Below are 18,072 nucleotides of genomic sequence, written 5' to 3'. Positions count from 1 at the left end.
CCGTCGGGGTCCCAGACAGCAGGAGCAGCCGTCGGGGTCCCAGACAGCAGGAGCAGCCGTCGGGGTCCCAGACAGCAGGGGGGCAGCCCCCAGCCTCCTTTCTCTTATCTGGACCCACACCATGACAGTTATGTGCTATAGCACAGACAACACTAGTCCTGGCTGCCATCTTCGTACCACTAATTCCGTCATCCTACTCCTCCAGGGGGTCTCCACCTTCTTGGGAATCTCTAGGAATGACTAGACACTTGTGGTTAAAAACCTCCCAACCCTTGTGGCCCTTGACAGAAGATAAGCATCACCATAGGTGTGTGACAGCGACTTACCTCAGCCAATACATGCACGCCCCGGCTCATGTTTATGGCCTAATACCAGCTCCACCATCTACCTTTGCTCATATCTCCCCTCCTCGTCCTTGCACTCAGGGGTATAGATGGCCACCCCGCTGCTGCGGCTCTGCTACATCTGACACCTTCCTGCTTTGTTCTGTAGATAAGTAACTTTATGATCCTGTGATCTGGTGTAGCTGGGTAAACATGGCGCTGTGCACACTGCCCTGTGTCTATGTCATTGTGGTCTGTACACACAGGCCTGGTTGGAGTGGGATATAAGACAACAGATCAACCATGGAAGATCTGGCCAAGAGGTCCTGTGGAGGGAATTTATCATGAGGGGAACTTTTTGCATAATTTTGGCCCAAATTAACTCAAAATTATGTAAAACTCAATTTTGTGACTTACCACCAAAATTGTGTCATGAAGGGCTTAATAACATGTCCCCAATTAACCATCTTCCAGCCATAATGGGGGACATTATCAAGACTGGTGTTCGATTACACCGCACCATGAATAGTGCCTGCACTATATTTTGTGGCTCAGTTCTACCACCCCCGAAACGGATCAGGAAAACATACAGTTGTGTATATGGGGCCATAGAAATGAATCGGTCCATGACTATGGGTCACATGGACCAAAAATACAGTCATGTGAATGGGCCTTAGTATGACGCGTGTCCGATAAGCAGCTAAATGAACCTTTTGTGCCACTTCTCCAAAATCCCACCAGACTTGGCACCCGTTCTCACGTATGGTCAACATCAGTCTGTATACAAAAACGTCACCTATCTTTGGCCAGACATCGGAGGTTTATTGATATTGGCGCTTTCCTGACCCCTGCAATGATAAGACATATCAGTTCCTATTGTGATAATATCAAAGAGTATCAGGACCCCCAAGCAGGAAGAGAAGCCAAGGGGGTCCGGATAGATGTCCACCAGAAGACGTCTCTCACAGCAATGGAAGGAACCACAACAATCTATCTTACAGCAGCTGTATCCTGCCTGCGGCTATGACACGACTATGATCCTATGGACCGCAACAAGCCACATCCTACCATACAAACCTACTGAGGACAAACATACATAGTAATAAATAGATCACCAAAAAGGCGGCAAATTGCGTTAGAGAACTGTAAAAATAGCGACAAGGACAAGATGGCGACAGCAGCAGCCTGTAACCTACAGCCGATACAAAACTACAACTCCCAGGAGAAGCGGACAGGAGAGGAGTCAGGCAAGTGGCTACACAAGACTAGAAGACGACTAATAATTTCCCACTTTTCACATAACATCACAGACAATGGAGCGGAACGGATCCATCTCCTCACCCGGAGCAGCAGACAAGCCTGATCTAGTCCATAGGGGCTGCATGACATTAACGCATATTCCAGGCTGCCATGTCTGAAGAAGGTGAATTAGATCGTGCTTCTGGTTTGGAGATACAGCGCATATAGAAGATGGGGGGCGCCATAATAAAGAAGATGGCACATATACACAGATACAGCACATATACAGATACAGCACATATAGTTGATGGGGGGCGCCATAATAAAGGTCAAAATGGGCTCCCACAATGTGATGTTAGGCCTTTAACCCAATGCCCACCAAAAAACGACTAGACTATTCGGCTTTGTCCGTCAGTCCTACAGAATGTGAATGGAGAAGTAGTGCAAACACCGGAATTCTGTTTGGGGGGCAGTCGGACCCCCAGTGACCAGACATTTTTTCTTGTTTTACCTGGGCCAATCGGATCTGATCCTTTTGTCTTTACAATCACAGGGGGTCCCAGAGATCAACCCACCTTCAATAGTGACGCCACGACATACCTTAGTGACATCCAATTTCGGCTGGAGATAGCCAATTCCCAGTCCCACCGAAATGAATGGAGCGGGGATGCAAGTTTCCGACCACAGCTTTATTCAATAGGAGCAAGCGACCCGTGTTTCCATGATCATTGGAGATCCTAGCTGTCGGACCCCCACTGATCTGCATTTTATCCTCTATGAAGGAAAAACCCCTTTAACTACCTGTGGCAATTTTCTATGCAAAACCCCAACTTCTAATTGACAGGTTTTTTCCCATTTTTTACCCCACTGGTTTCCTTAGTTGAAGTTGACGGGGAAAAGCTTAATAAACTGTGACAGATTTGTAAGTCACTAAATACCTCGGGGCAGCTTTATCAAAACTAGTGCATACCCTGTGCACCCTGCAACCCCCAGCACTGCTGACGACAATGGCATCGAGGCCCATGTCAGTCACGTCCTGTCACTGACAGCATTTATGAATAGGTTTAAGAGATTAAGGAACCACCCGAGGGAATCTTCCGGATAATTATCCGTTCCGCCATGGGAACAAGTTGTAGATTTTTTGGCAAAAAACCCCAAAAACCTAAGAAGAATCTTCTGACAGGATTAGGAATGTCTATAACACTGAATTCTCTATAAAGATGTAGTCCCTGAGCCCCGTCCCATGATGTCACACTATTATGTCAGAATCATAATCCCAAGGCTACAGAGGTATTGAGAAAGTATTGGGCAATCCCTTTAAGTGTCAGTTTATGATCATCTGTGTAGTTTAAAGGCACACTTCCCCAATCTCTTGTAAAGTCTGGGAGGCTCCCGACAATAAGGGTGACCACCAGGAGCAGTCCGAATATCCTGAGTCCGCCAGGCTACCAGTCGTTTTATATGTGACTTGGGTACTGTATGTGCCAGTCATATCCCAAAAAAGGGCCACGGACGGGGCATTTCACATCCATGTCTTAAAAGGGAATGTGTTGAGGTCCAACAGGGGGTGTCATGGACATATCCCAAAAATTTCTTCTCCCAGGTTTTCAGGCCGCAAATTTGGGACTTAGCTGCAAATAGGCCAGGGTGTCAAATCCTCACCAAATCTTCTACCAACACAAACACCCAGCCTTTCACATCTCCTAGTTGACGTAACACAGATACACAGTTGAGGACTGGTCACTACATAGATTGGTGTTATAATGGCGGCCATGTTGGTTGCCACCAGACTTTCCCAGAAACCCATATAACAATAGATTTTTTTTTTTTACAAGGTGACAAAGATGAGACAACTCAAGGCCTTGGATTTATGAGGGATTTTGTTTTATGGCGTGCACCCACCCAGCAGGAAGCCAATGAACCAGTCAATAAAGTCTTGACTTGTGGGAGAAACCGAGTGGCTAATAGAATATTGGCATATGAATTGAAACCTATAGACTGTGGCACGGCATGGCGGTATAATCTGTGCCACACAGTAAAAAGCTATCATGACTGGTCTCACATGGGTGCTCGTGTCCCAATTATCTTGACGCCAGTGACTGCCCCAATGTATCCGTGTCCATCCCCTTGGCTACTGACTAATGGAGCCACAGGTATAGTCCAAGTCTACCGTCATACATAATCTCTGGTTTACAATAACATCAGCCATAATACATATAATCTATGTTAGAGAGGGAAAAGCGGGTGACAATCAAGATGGCCGTTCCTACAGAAGTTGTCACCCAGCTTTCCCAGACTCCTGAACCGCAAATAGGTAGAAATTACACACAACTGCCAGGATTCCAGAAAAGCCACAAAATGGACATGAGACTAAAGGTCAGCGCCACGTGATGACTTGGTCACATGACTAATGATGGCAGAGTTGCCCTGCGACTCTTTCATTCATGTTGGTGTATGAAATCGCAATGCGACCCGAGAGTGTCGTGACTGGAACTTCTAGTCACCAAAAAGTCAAACACTGCATTGACTTTTTTTAGGAGGGGGGGGGGGGAAACAGTCGTGGCACCCTCGGGATCGCATTGCGACTCTACTCACCAACATGGGTGAAGAAGTCGCAGGAGACATGGTGATCTTTGATCGCGTAATGGGAGTCATGGTCAAAGTCACCGTGTGACCCGAACCTAAAACTTAGGGTTTGTTTCCATTTATCGGGTAGACCAAGCAATTTTCTGCCTTTGAATTGCAAGCAAAAAAAAACGTAAGTGGACCTGCGATACGGACTTGTACATAGCGAAATCTGCAGAAAGTGCGCTCTATTTGGTACGCTTTTTATTCCTTGTTCCAAAAAAATCTGTATATATGACCTATTGATGGGGATATACCCTAGATATGAGCAGTATATGGGTATTGAGGTGTCACCCTTCACTAGTAGCAGCTACACGTGGCCCCCGATGATCATACTTATACTGTATACTTCAGGGTTTCAGACACATATGACCGCCACTACGTGCGCATATATACACTCCTAAGGCTAGGGCTACATGGAGACTTTGGAAGCGACTCCTGTTGGATGACCAAAGATCTCCGTGTCACTCTGTGATTTCTTCACTAATATAAGTGAATGGAGTCGAATTGCGGCCCCCAAGGGTCACAAAAAGATCAGGCACTGGCTGTGACTCCAGTGGCATGACCAAAAATCACAGTTTTGCTCTGTGATACCTTTACTAATATGAAAGGAGAGGAACTGCGAACCCCGAGAGACAGGAAAAGATTAGGCACTGCTGAATGGTTTTTGTAGAAGTCACAGCACCCTCAGGCTCACAACACGTCTACGTTCACTTACAGGAGTCAAAGGGTTCACAACGCGCCAAAGTCACCGTGAAGCTGAAATATCAAGTAAAAATGGCCGCAAATTGTAATGCATCGTGCATCAGTTGACCTCAGGTGAGCGTGGCTGCACAAAATTTCACAATTGTGGCGTGCGATCGACAAGCTGGAGGCTGGAGGACCCCTTTAACAACCAGAAATAAAGATGCCTGAGCTGTCATCTGAGGTTCCAGAAAGTGGCGTCACTCATTCACAAATATACCGCCGGCTGTGACTGCCAACCTCTCCGCGGTACAGATACCATTTCATGAAGTGCGATGCACTGACACCTCACCAGGATCAAGAATAAATAAGTGAACCCCTTACAGTCCCGGCTTAGACACACTATATTAGTACTCTATATCCAGTCATGTACAGTCATGTCTATGAAAAAAAAAAAATAAATAAAAATTATTGCAGAAATAATAATTAAAAATGATTTACTAAAAAATAAGTGAATAAATAAATAAAATAATTGTATTAAAAATGATTTATTAAATATAAGTAAGTGACACCCTTTTAGTCCCTGCAGCAAAGAGCAACTCAGCCTCACCACATTTATTAGTCCTCCATACCCGGTCACAGTAAAATCATGTCAAAAAAAGAATTGATGCACAAAATAATAATAAAAATAATTGTATTAAAAATTACATGTATAAAAATATATACGGTAAGTGAACGCCCCGCCACTCCTTACACCCCCGCACCAAAGTCTGCTACTGCTACCCACTAGGTCAGTCATCCGTACCCAGTCATAGTATAGATACGTCATCTCCAAAAAAAAAAAAATTCAAAATTGATGCAAAATATTGCAAATTGAGTGACGAGTCGCAGCCACCCAAAGCATTATACGCCATGTACTGAAGTAACCGGGGTCAGCGTCAGTCCTCCCTGCTGAATAGAGGGGGTCCATGAGGGACCCCTCCATATGTCCTACCCACTTATACGCAGCATTTATCATCCATCCAAAGTTTATAGCCATCTTGGATCGGAAAAATGGCGAATAAGACGAAAGTCTTCAGATCAATGAGAAGTTGTAGGGTGGGGGCCACCTGGTCCCACATAATAGCCCCATAGATAGTGCACTGTGTACTGGGGCAGCATTTAAAGGGACAGAACAGGGATGTGGGGAGGGGGTGCAGATAAATAGAGCACTTGTATATATGTAGAGGTGCCCCCACCTGTATACAGCCCCGCCATAGTGACTCACAGCATGCTACACAGAGGTGTATGGGACCAGGGCAGGTCACTGCAGCACCTGAGGGAGGAGGGTGCTCCATAGACATGAGGGGTGCCCACTTACCTGCTCCCGGGGTCCCCCTGCACATGCAGCAGCTTCTACCCGAGAACTCCTCCTCACACACAAGTTCCCTACAAGTCTCCCCGAGACAACAGGCAGCGGCTCAGCAGGGACTCGGGTCCTCCCACCAGCCCCATTATCCAGGAGCTGCCTGCCGAGCGCCCTCTGCTGGTGACGGTCAGCATTACACCTTACAAGGCCAAGGCAGTGCACGATGTCTTCAATGTCCCTTCCACTTCTTCAGGAATATTACGTCTGCTTATTCCTTGGTCTATGGATTTCTCAGTTATATAATGCCCAGTTGTCTAACAGATTGGATTCCATCTTGTATGATCTTGTTGTTTTGTCAGAGATAAGGGGCCACTGAGCAGCCGCTTATCTCCCTCTGGCTATTAAGAACTGGATATGTAGCCAAGTCAGATATTCACATTTATTCAATAAGGCAGAGCTACACGGCGACAAGCATTTCACTGTATCGCTATGGTGTCGCTTTGTGACATTACGTAACGCAGACAATCCATACCTGTTGGGTTTTGGTTGCAAGTCACACACGACTTTTTTTTTTTTTACCAGGCTTCATATCTATGACTTGGCTTTTACAGCCAATTCCAAGTGCAATAGTAAGTCACAGACAAGTCGCACAATTCTTATAGTCTATGTGACTTTCTGTGCCGCCATGTTACCCTAATCTAATAGTATCTGATAGCTGGCGATTGTCCTGCCGCAGCGACTGCGTCTGTCAGGGCATGCTGGGAGCAGTAGTTTCACAACAGTTAGAGACGACTGCCTCATAGTTATCACTTCTATGTAAAATTTTGTGTCTGGCCGTCAAACTTCTGGCCCAGTGACCAAGCCTGGACACACAGTGTGGCGCAGCGCCATGTGATTTCTGGGCTAAGCCAAAATGAAGCATGCCCCATCCCTGACATGTTGTAGTATCCAATAGGGGAAGCCACTAGCAACCCTATAAAGAGTGTCAATGAGACTGGAGATGTGTCAGACCCGTTCCCATTCACTGATATACTCTCATCCTTTCAGGGCCAACTTAGAATTTGTGAAAAAATAGGAGTTGTCCTGCCTGGCTATGCCATGAAAGTGCGATTAATGGGGGTCTAACCACCAGGGCCTTCACCCATTTGCAGGGATGAGGAAGTCACCATTGCTGGAGAATAAAGAGTGGCACAAGCGGCCACTCATATGATGGATGTAGTCATGGCTCAGACAGGGAGATCAGTCACTGACTACCCTGCTTATTCAATGCCAGGTACTTACAGGTCACTTCTTCATGGCTAGCACAATGGGTCACAGAACCTTCGATGGCACTATGTGGGTGAGACTTGTGAAAGAAACAAGACTGCTTTTAGGGTTACATGTTGACTTTGGCAGCAACTCCATCACATGATGCCAGATCACCTTGAACTCTTACTAATGTAAGTGTGTGGAGTAACGTTGCGACCCTGTGCATGCTGTGGTTGTGACTTTTAGTCTCAAAAAAATCCATCGGTATTGAATGTGGAAGTTGCAGTCACAACACCTTTGGGGTCACAAAGTAACTCTATTCGCTTACATTGGTGAAAGGGTTGCAGGATGATGCAACAATCTTTGGGAGATGTGATCAAAGTCCTCATCCTTATTATAGAGTTGCCATTTATGTCTCTTGAGCCGTTCACCAGTAATTGTGAGCTATGACTCAGTCCCCTAAATTCAGTCTAATAGATTGGGGATACTGCTGAGGGCTCCCTTACCCACTGGGCCACGCTGCAAACGAATAGACTGCACTTATGGTATGTCCGCCCTTGAGTCACACTGCAGGTCACTGGCAGAAATTCTCAAAAGCTCTTGAACTTTCTTCTGTCCATTACAAGCTGTATCACATCATTCCCTGCTGCCATGAGTGTGGCCCTGGCTTTAGGCCTCCATTGCCAATGAACAAACAAACATCATAGATATGTCCTAGGACTTTGTGGTTATTTATGGCCTTTGCCCGTATCACAGACTTCCCCAGACATCAGCACAGGAAACACATGTCACCATGCTCATCCTGTTCGTAGAAGAAGCCGCCAACTCATCACTATGGCAAGGATCCACTATGGCAAGAAGTCAGTAACATCTATTCTGGCAAGAAGGTGAAACAGACCCGCTGTCAAGTGACAGCCGCTCCATCACATCGATCGGCAATGTAGTGAGGCAGGGCTATATGGATGAGGCATGTTTACTGTATGTAAATGATGGCGGTTTTACATAAGTGTAATACAGGTCATTTTTGGGTCCTTATCATAGACACACATCATGCGTACCTCCCAACTTTCCTGAGCCAGTGAGACAGCCTCGGATTCTGAGTGTTGTCCCACTGTCCTAGTTGTGCGCGGTTGGAGGGGTACAATATTAATACTGTTGGGCCAGCAAGAGGGGGACATTAAACTGGGGGGGGGGGGGGAACTGGAAGGGGACATTATATTGTGGGGGGCAACTAGTGAGGGACTTTATACTGTGGGTGCAGCTAGAGGGGGACATTATACTATGGGGCAACTAGAGAGGGACTTTATACTGTGGGTGCACCATGCCATGGACTTTATACTGTGGGGACAGCTGGGGGAAGGGGGACATTATACTGCGGGCACACCAGGAGGGGGACTTTATACTGTGAGAGCAGCTGGAGGGGGACACTAGACTGGGGAGGCAAGGGCGTAGCTATAGGGGCTGCTGAAGTAGCCGTTACTACCAGGCCCTGGACTCTGAGGGGGCCCCAAAGGTTCTTCTGCCCCATAAAATATACCACTATTCTATATGACACAACATTGTTAGGGATGTCATTACAGATTGTAAATTGGGGCCCAAGAGCTTCAAATGACACCTCTGTGTGGGGGTATAATGTGTCAGGGTGGGTCTTACTCAAAGGACTTGCCCTGAAACCCTATAACACTATTCCCTACTATAAAGTCTTGCACGGGGCTATATTGGAGGTGCCCATTCTGTACCCCCTGTTCTATTGGATGCTGTATTACAGAGATATACCATTTTTATACAGTGCTGTATGGCGACACCATATATTGGCACTCTCTACACCGCTGGATTTGTGCATGCAGGATTTTGGTAAAGTGGGGTGACAACCCATGTGGGAGCTACGGAGAATTGCAAATATGGGTTTGTCTGATGTAACTAGAACGGGCAGAAGAGGAAGACTCAAGATTGTTTTTTTCCTTTAAATTTGGGGATGGAGGACTCATGAAAGACGTCATATGTATCCCTGATCATATACTATAGGAAATAACTGCATAAATCATGAATATTTCAGCACTGTGCAATATGCTGCTGGGGGGAGGGGAGATCTGATGACTTTCCCTGGGGCCAGACAGGCCTCTGTACTGCAGGTTCAGACACCGCACTGTGTTCTTGTAGACACATTATTTCAACTGTTCCCTCGATAATGCCTCAAAATATGTTGAAATAGATGTAACTCTATTTATATAAAGGGATGTGTCCTAAATAATGAGCTTTGTACACGGCATACGGGGAGACCATGTCAATATCATTTAAAGTGTTTTGGGTTTTTTTGTGGGAAAAAGAATTGGTGGCAGTGGGCTCAGAGCGGATTAAAAAGAAATTATGGATACTCAGTGGCATCTCCCCCCACTATCCTTCCGATGCTGGCCCCCTGGTCTCTATATGCAGTCTCGACACAGAAAATACTAGCCCAATCAATCACTGGATGTAGCAGTAGCCAAGTGTCAGGGGAATCCTCTGACACTGGCTAAACGGGCATTTCCTGCAGGAATTAAGAAGTAGAGACCAGCAGGGAACAAGCAGTGTTAGAATGAGAATAGTTGGGGCATCAGTACAGGGCGACATGGGGCATTACCCTTAAATAACTGCAAAATTAGATATAAAGATGAAAATTACTTTAGGGTGTCTCAAGAAGACAGCCCCCCCTTCTCTAAAGACAATGAGCTCCTGGGAGTCGGGAAACCTGATGCTGGCCATATACAGTAGTACTTCCCTAGCGGCCACTGCTGGGGGAATTCTGTATTACAGGCCGGATATCCAAAGCAATGGCCATGTATGTAATATATGGAGTTACCACTACCCCACTACTCTGTCTGCCTTCATCCTAGAGATCTTACTACTCTTCCATACATTAAAAGATTTGTAATAATTTAGGGTTTTGCTTTTACCAAGCAAAAAGCGCACTTAATAAACATCTGAGGTTTTGACAAAGGGGAAACCAAACTTTTCCTTATATATGTAATAGTCAAATCAGTGGGTCTGATTATGGGAACTGTATAGATCGTGAGAATGTGACAGGCAGGGTCCTGGAATCTCGCTATATCTCCTCCAAGTTTTTAACTTCTGTGTGGTCCAGTCTTGAGTAGGCCTCAGCTCCAGGTGTGAGTCCTTGGCTCATTACTGGGCCAGAAATGGCTGCAGAGCCTGCACGTCAGAGCAGATCCAGGGAGTGAGAGGAGGCGCCTGGGTCTGTCCTGATACTCTGAGTCCGGTGAGACTGTACCGTGCTTATTGGTTTGTTCATGTGGCTGTTAATAAACCACACATATAGTTAGCTTATTACTACTGTTTAGTTATTTGCTCAGACGAGCAGGTCTTTGTTTCTTATGGTATTGCCTGCAGTAAAGGCTGTATTTTATTTTGCTCACTTTGTGCCTGAAGTCACGGTTTATTTATTTTCCTGTTTTTTTTTCTAAATAAACCTATTTCCTTCATATTTTGTGTCCCTGTCTCTGACTGGTTGGGACCACACCATTGCTGCTTCCGAGCTACCTTCCCCACAAGATATATGATCTTAGGGGTTGTCCATGAATCTCAGAAACCCCAGAGGAGGCCGAGGAAGGGAAAATAAAAGTTATACTCACCTGTCCCTGGGGATCCATTGTCCACTTCATCTTATAAAAATGTGTTATATAAAATATAACTTATCAAAATGTGTTATATAATATATATCTTGTAATAAAATATGTTATATGATAATGTATAGTTTATAATAAAAAAATGATGTCATGCATCCATATATGCAAGGATACATGTAAATATAGCCTATACAGGAAAAAAAATTCTGGAAATGTTGGTAAGAAGGAAACGCGAGACGGTATTTTCCAATCATACATTTATTAGTATCTAACCGATAAAAGACATTTGGTCGTTGAACCATCAGTAAGGCACATATTGTATTGTATTGTATTGTATTGAGATTTACATTGCATAGTCAGTTAGAACAAGCACAATATTCAGAGCTCCGCGTAGTTATAGGGGGTAGAATGGCGCTGTCCGAGGATCCTAACATATAACAATACGTCATTTCCTAAATATTAGAATCTAGATAGGTTCTTGTCATCTGTATATGGCTGTAAGTGCTCTCATATAATAGCTGATACATATGGTGTATATATAGATATATAGCCCTATATCTACTGGACCGATTCTGATACCCGATAACAATAAGGTTCACAGATCATTAAACGTCTGGAGCCGACAGAGGTCCGGCCTAGATTGGGCAGAGAACGCTAGGAAATGGGTGGGCAGGAAGCGTGGTCGGGTTCCGAAAACTGTGCCCTGCGTGGAGCAAAGTGAGTAAATGTTTAACTGTGTATGTGCCAAGCCTAGACACCAGAATCCTCAATGGCCTTTATAGTATACAATCAGAGAGCACTTACTACACTGCGGTAATCATTTAAAGGGGAAGTCAAGTCAAAATGACCACTACAGAGAGATCCAGCCCCTTTGGCACTGCGCAGAGATTTCTACATGGTAATTGATTTTAATACGTCTTTGCTCTAAATATCGTATCAGATTCTAGCAATAGAAAAGCACCAAAGTCCTTTCATTCTAGTGACCAACGGTAATTCAGGATCACAGACTCGTAATCAAGGATTATTTTGACCAGATTTCCCTTTTAAAGACTGTATACAGCAATTTTATATTGATCCAATGCATCTAAAATAAAAAAATCCTTGTAGTCACAGCTACTATGGAGGCCTATGTGTTTCTATGGTTACAGACGACAAACAGTAGTCTGAGCCTGCAGTAATGTTTTCTTTTTCTCTACTATTTGCCATTATACAATCAACAGGTATCCATGAATTGGGGGACAGATGGATGACAATATGACCGCAGGAACGGACTACGCAATGGGGAAATGTATTATTATGGTTACGTCACTTCTGTGTCGCTTTGTGACGATTTACCACCACTTACAGCTAAAATAGTGTCAAGTGGCATTTTTGGGCTAGTGCCACAAGTGGGCATGGCTAAGGTATGGGCATGGCTACTACCTGCACCGCCTTCATCATCATTAAGGCAAATGTGGGATAGAATATATAATAAGTGATCGGATGGCTTTCCAAGAGTGACACTTACTCTTTTTGTCTATACCAGCTTTTATACAAGATGCCCCATGCATATTTGGATCCCATGACCGACCCCATCATGGGCCGAATAGAACATTTACTCCTCTGCTTGCTGACCGTCTAGGAAGTTGTGTAACGTGGGCACTAGAGCAGTGTCTGAGATCAGAATCTATTAAGACCTTGTTCAGACTGACGTTCTATATCACTCCCTGCCTAGTATATGAAATGTCATGTAAGCTGTGAGCGAGGGCCGAGACGCGGAGGATGCTGGCAAGAGGTCAAATGGAACAAAGTGTAAAGCTATGGAGAGAAGCCAAGATAGAAGCCATGTATAAGGCTGATCAGGAGCTTTACATACAGCAGATCCATCACTCACATGCCCCACAATTAACCCTTGAGCTGCGGCCGGGGCTGTTAAAGGGCAGTTGTGAAATATCACAAGTATGGCGTTATACAGTAGCTGAGAAATCTTCAATTCAATTGATGACCATGGCGGCCAGTCAGGTTGCGGTGTTCATTTTCCAAATGGCCTGCAATCTAACTGGTTGTCGTGGGGAACTGTTCCAAGTTTTGATAAATCTCCCCCAATGCTTTAGGGTAGAAAGGTAGATAAGAGGAAAGGAGATAAAAAAGCGCTTGTCACTGTATCCGCCGTTTTAGCACATAGACACCATGTTTGTTCAGGCTGTGCTCCGGCCTACAGCTGCTATACTTCCAAACACCTCAGAGTTTCACAACTAAGACAAAGGCTTCTTCCTTGGAGCCGCCCCTGGATCTGCCTTGCGGGTGCAAACCGAGGCTGTAGTGTTGCATGATGAAACCCTGACACAATGGGAGCTGTGTATTTATTACCTGGGAGGGGATGGCACCGGTGTAACCTGACTCGGAGCCTTGGGTCGGTAAGTAATATGTTCCCCGCTGCGCCACAAAATAAATTGGGTTGTTAACCCAATCCCTGCTGGTATTACAAAAAAAAAAAAGTAAATCATGTGTTACAGGAAAAGATGGGTGACAGACAACCAACATGACCGCCATGACGCCTCCTTCTGGGATTGCCACTTATCTTAAAGGGTTTGTACAAGACTAAAACCTATTTTTCTAGCCAAGGAACAGCGCCATACATGGCCGTGTCTGGTACTGCAGCTCAGCCCACCGGGGAGAACTGATAGCTGCGGTGACTTAGTAGACAACCTAGTAGACAACCTAGTAACCGGGTGGTTACTCAATGGGGAAGTGTCTACAGACACCTCTGTCAGACATCACGTGATGTCCATGTCTCTGTCACTTGCAAAAATTAATTCCTCTTTTTTTTTCTACTGAAAAGACCAAAAAATGCCATTCTCATTAGAAGTTATATATAGGCCCGGCGCACGAAAAACTGCCATCGGCCAGACGTACACTGCTAACAGTCTAATAAAACCTGAACATTCGGGGTTAATTGCCATTCTGCCTTTGCACCAGCTGTGATATATGTCCTTTATCTAGAAAGCTGAGATATGGGGGGCTGTTTGTGGATGCTACAACCCCGTACATCTCCGTTTTCCTCATGAAGCAAAATGACGGCCGTGATAACTAAGCCAATTCTTTGGGGGAGGGGGCTCTCACTTATGTAAAGATGAAGATCTCATGTCACTCTCTTTGTACACAAGACTATTGTTCTGTCAAGCCGACAGAGCAAATACTCCGGTCCTGTCACAGCTGTGGCGGCCATGTTTACTTTCACAGGCCTGTTACAACAGTGATAAATCACCTAGGCCACTAGAAATATCCTCTCTGTATACTGCCCTTATACACCAGTATATAAAATTATATACATCAACATTCTCCTCTAGGTGTACGCAGGTCACAGGATTACATACCAGGGATATGTTCCAGATGTCTGTCAGCAAACATGAAATCATAGGAAGCATTAATGTACATGTCATGGCGCCTCGCAGGCACACGTTGGCTTGCAGGGAACGTGCGGCCTGTAAATCTGGCCTGCTTATGTGATTAGATGAGATGCAATCTCCCCGAGCTGCCGTCTGACGCTTCTACTCTTTCTTTGCCATGAATTCAGGGTAACGTTATCTCATGAGATTATATCGCCTCTGCGCTGAAGCGGCCACCCACATAGACAGAGTAATTTGGAGTATATATAATGGGTATTCGAACAGCATATATCTTTTTTTTACAGTATATGTGGGTATAAAAAATATAAAAAGCTGAAAAATTTGACTTCTATTCCAGAGCTGAACTCGTAATTCTGCTTACTGAAACTGAAGCTTGCCACCAGACTCACCTCTATCACCTATATGTATCCTGGGGAGACTGTAAGACTGGTCACTGCGGACGGACACTGTGACGGCTACGACATAAAACGTAGCGGAGAAAACCTTGTACAGACACTGAACAAGCAAGGAATGCTGAGAGGTGAACTAGAAAGATTTCAGAATTGTGACTATAATACGGAACCTACCTTTGTTCCCATACAACATGAGTAATGCAAGATGTTACTAAAAATACACCAGTCTGCAGGGGAGCTGTATACACAAAATGGTAGCAACAGGATTTACAAAATGGCTTCATAAAATGTTTGCAAGAGCGCAAAAACCCTTTAAAGACAATAAATAATGTGCAGATATAAAAAAGGGTTAGAAATTCGGGTCAAAGTGGTTAGGGCTCTACAGCACCACCCATCAGTTGTGGTAAAATTGAGCCACTACACATAGAGAGACATTGATGGTTTGAGATAAACTATATATAGGGTTTAGTAATGGCTACTGGCACTATAAGAAGTTACTTATCACTAAGTACATGGGCAGGTGACCCTAAATGTCTGACCTGCTTACATGGGCATCATATGGCAGAACATTACAATGCAAGACCTGATATTAGACTTGGTGGGATGTAACTGCTGTATAACTGGATCTTAGTCTTTCAATCCACTTCCCTTCTCACAGCTATAAAGCTACACGGACACACTGTAGCAAACCCTCAGCACAGGAGACAGATTTGTGTTGTTGTATGGGTGTATTGGCTCATGGAGGTTTGCCTGGACCAAATACACTGTAACAAATCTTGAGACATGAAAAGGGTTAAATCACAATGTTATCATTCACCATCAGCACGCAGAGATTGAAAAATGGTTAAAATTGTGTTTTTTCCATGTTTTCTCCTTCATCTGCACCTTTTATAGCGGATCTAAAGTAAAGCTGCACCTGCTGAACACCCCGGCTACAATTGTACAGCATCAATGTTATGGCTCATTATATGAACAGCGCCACCTATAGTGGGCAGAACATGAAGTGTACCAAGTAAAACGACCATACTAACCCCAAATGATTACAGTGTCCACAGTCAGTCTGTGTCATGTTGCAGGTTCAGACTCCCTTGAAGCTTTAAAGGGTTGTCAGGGGTTGACTACATGTGACACCTGGTCCCTATAGGTCAAGACTTGCACAGGTACGCCCATTTGGTATAGGACAAGGTATCTATACTCACTTCTGGGGTATCTATGTAGGGAATACCTAATAAAAGGCATGGGTGGAGATGGCCAAATGTATTCAACCCCTTTAAGGCTAAGGCCACACGTTGCAAAAATGAAGCACTCTCAGCAATGCGGCGGTTTACAGCGAAGTGAATGAGATTTCATCCCATCTCATCCATGTATTGCTGAAAACAAAAAAAAAAACAAAAAAAAAAAACCCCGGAAAATCTGTGTGTTAATTTTAGTCGTGGTATTACCAACGGTTTTCCCTATAGATTTAGTAGAAGAAAAAAAAATGCTATGTGGGGCCTTAGCCTTACAGTACATGATGGGGTCGGTCCTTACCTAGAGGTTATACCCCCTCCCCATTTCCTTCACATTTTTTGGATTGAAACCGCACTAGGTTCCAATTTTCCGTAGGATAAACATGACTCCTGCCTATAACTGGCGCAGCTCGCAGGATGACCACATTCAGTGTCGGGAGCTTGCCACGATGGGGACGCCGCTGAGTTCAAAGTGCATGTTAACTCCTTGCTTACCAAGAAATTATGGTCTGTCATATCTACAGACAATTAATCTGAATCATTGAAAAAAAAAATAAAAATGGTTGCAAGGCAGGTGTGGGTAATTGGCGCTACCCAGCAGGTGCTGGTGAGGCTAAGGGCCGGACACACTTGGACAGCATGGCACAGCAACGGCTGCCGAGACCACCTAGCAATGTCCTTACACAGGCTGCTCAGACTTCTGGCCGTCTTCGGACACTTCGGAATCCTCTCCCAGGATCTGGCACAGTTCACTGAGCCGCTGTTGCATTTTTGGCACCCCGGCTAGCTGCTGCTCCAGTCTCTGCTTCTCCTCTGTGAGGGAGAGGCGAGCGGCCGTGTCCAATTTCTCAAACTTCCAGCCCCCTTCTCCGTCAAACTGCAGCAGGTGAGTGTGGTACTTCCTATTGGGAAGAAGAGTGAGGGGGTGGTTAGAAGCACACGGAAAATTTGGCGCAGTATATTCATACACGGTATACTACAACTGGAGAACTACAGTATTAGGATACGTATCGCTGCAAAAGATTTTGTCTGAATTTTAATTTTTTTACCCAGAGAAACAGCACCACTCTATCCACAGGTCGTGTCTGATATTGCATCTTGGCAGATTTACCCTTTAATGATACCCTATACATATCTTTATTCTACGGGAATGTTCACACAGAGTTTTTTGCAGGATGAAAAAATCTGCTTTAGGAATTTTGATACTTTTTTTTTTTTTTTTTTTTTTTTTTTATGATATGGTTTTTGTTGTGCTTTAAAAAAAAATAAAAAAATCCAGAACACTGTATGGTTTTTGCACCTGCCCTTGATTTTAATGATCAATGAATCTATTGTTGAAAAAAATCAGCTAAAGGAAAAAATCTGCTACAAACTCCCATTGAAATGAATGGGAGGCATTTTTTAGACAGATTTTGAGGTGGATTCTGCCTCAAAATCCTCTTGCAATAACCTCTATGTAACACTAAATATGACCATAAACCTTCTTAGAGTCAGTGCACACAGAGTTTTTTGGCGCTGATTTTGACACTGAATCCGCCTCAAAATCAGCCTCCAAAAAAAGCCTCCCAAATTGGGAGGCTTTTTTTAGAGGCCGATTTTGAGGCAGATTAAGCCTCAAAATCAGCGCCAAAAAACTCTGTGTGCACAAAGGAATGAACCTTCAGCCAATAGTTATGCCATCTGACTCCCTCATACACATGCATACTCGGTTCTGGGCATGCATGTGTTCTAAAATAAGGGGAGAAGAGTAAACTATTGCCAAATAATTCAGCTTTGACTTCCCTGTGAACAAATGGATTGGGCATGTAAAATTCAATATGCCCAATCCTATGTATTCCCTTAGCTGATGGGCAGAGAGTTAGGACACCCCCATACACATCAGATAGTTGACTGTTTATTAATATGTATGGGACACGTAAATGAGTTTTCTCACCAAACATCTTAACCTGTTCCCCATTCTGAGCAGCGGATA

General features: G+C 44.5%; 2 protein-coding genes across 2 annotated transcripts in view; both read right to left on the bottom strand.

Annotated features, from left to right (window-relative positions):
• Window positions 1–6,354, bottom strand: part of PLXNB3 (plexin B3) — a 58,202-nt gene extending 51,848 nt beyond the window's left edge. Inside the window, exon 1 of the mRNA XM_075260426.1 lies at window positions 6,232–6,354. The gene's annotated coding sequence lies outside the window, so the exon portion shown is untranslated. The remainder of the gene's footprint in view (window positions 1–6,231) is intronic.
• A 4,989-nt stretch (window positions 6,355–11,343) lies between these two features.
• The window catches only part of ABCD1 (ATP binding cassette subfamily D member 1), a 42,860-nt gene continuing 36,131 nt past the window's right edge, over window positions 11,344–18,072 (bottom strand). Inside the window, exon 10 of the mRNA XM_075259815.1 lies at window positions 11,344–17,002. Within this exon, the coding sequence (XP_075115916.1) occupies window positions 16,780–17,002 (223 nt within the window). The 3' untranslated portion in view covers window positions 11,344–16,779. The remainder of the gene's footprint in view (window positions 17,003–18,072) is intronic.

The sequence above is a fragment of the Leptodactylus fuscus genome, chromosome 11 (assembly GCF_031893055.1).
Source record: "Leptodactylus fuscus isolate aLepFus1 chromosome 11, aLepFus1.hap2, whole genome shotgun sequence".
In the NCBI taxonomy this organism is placed as follows: domain Eukaryota; kingdom Metazoa; phylum Chordata; class Amphibia; order Anura; family Leptodactylidae; genus Leptodactylus; species Leptodactylus fuscus.
This window is presented reverse-complemented; position numbering and strand designations above follow the sequence as displayed.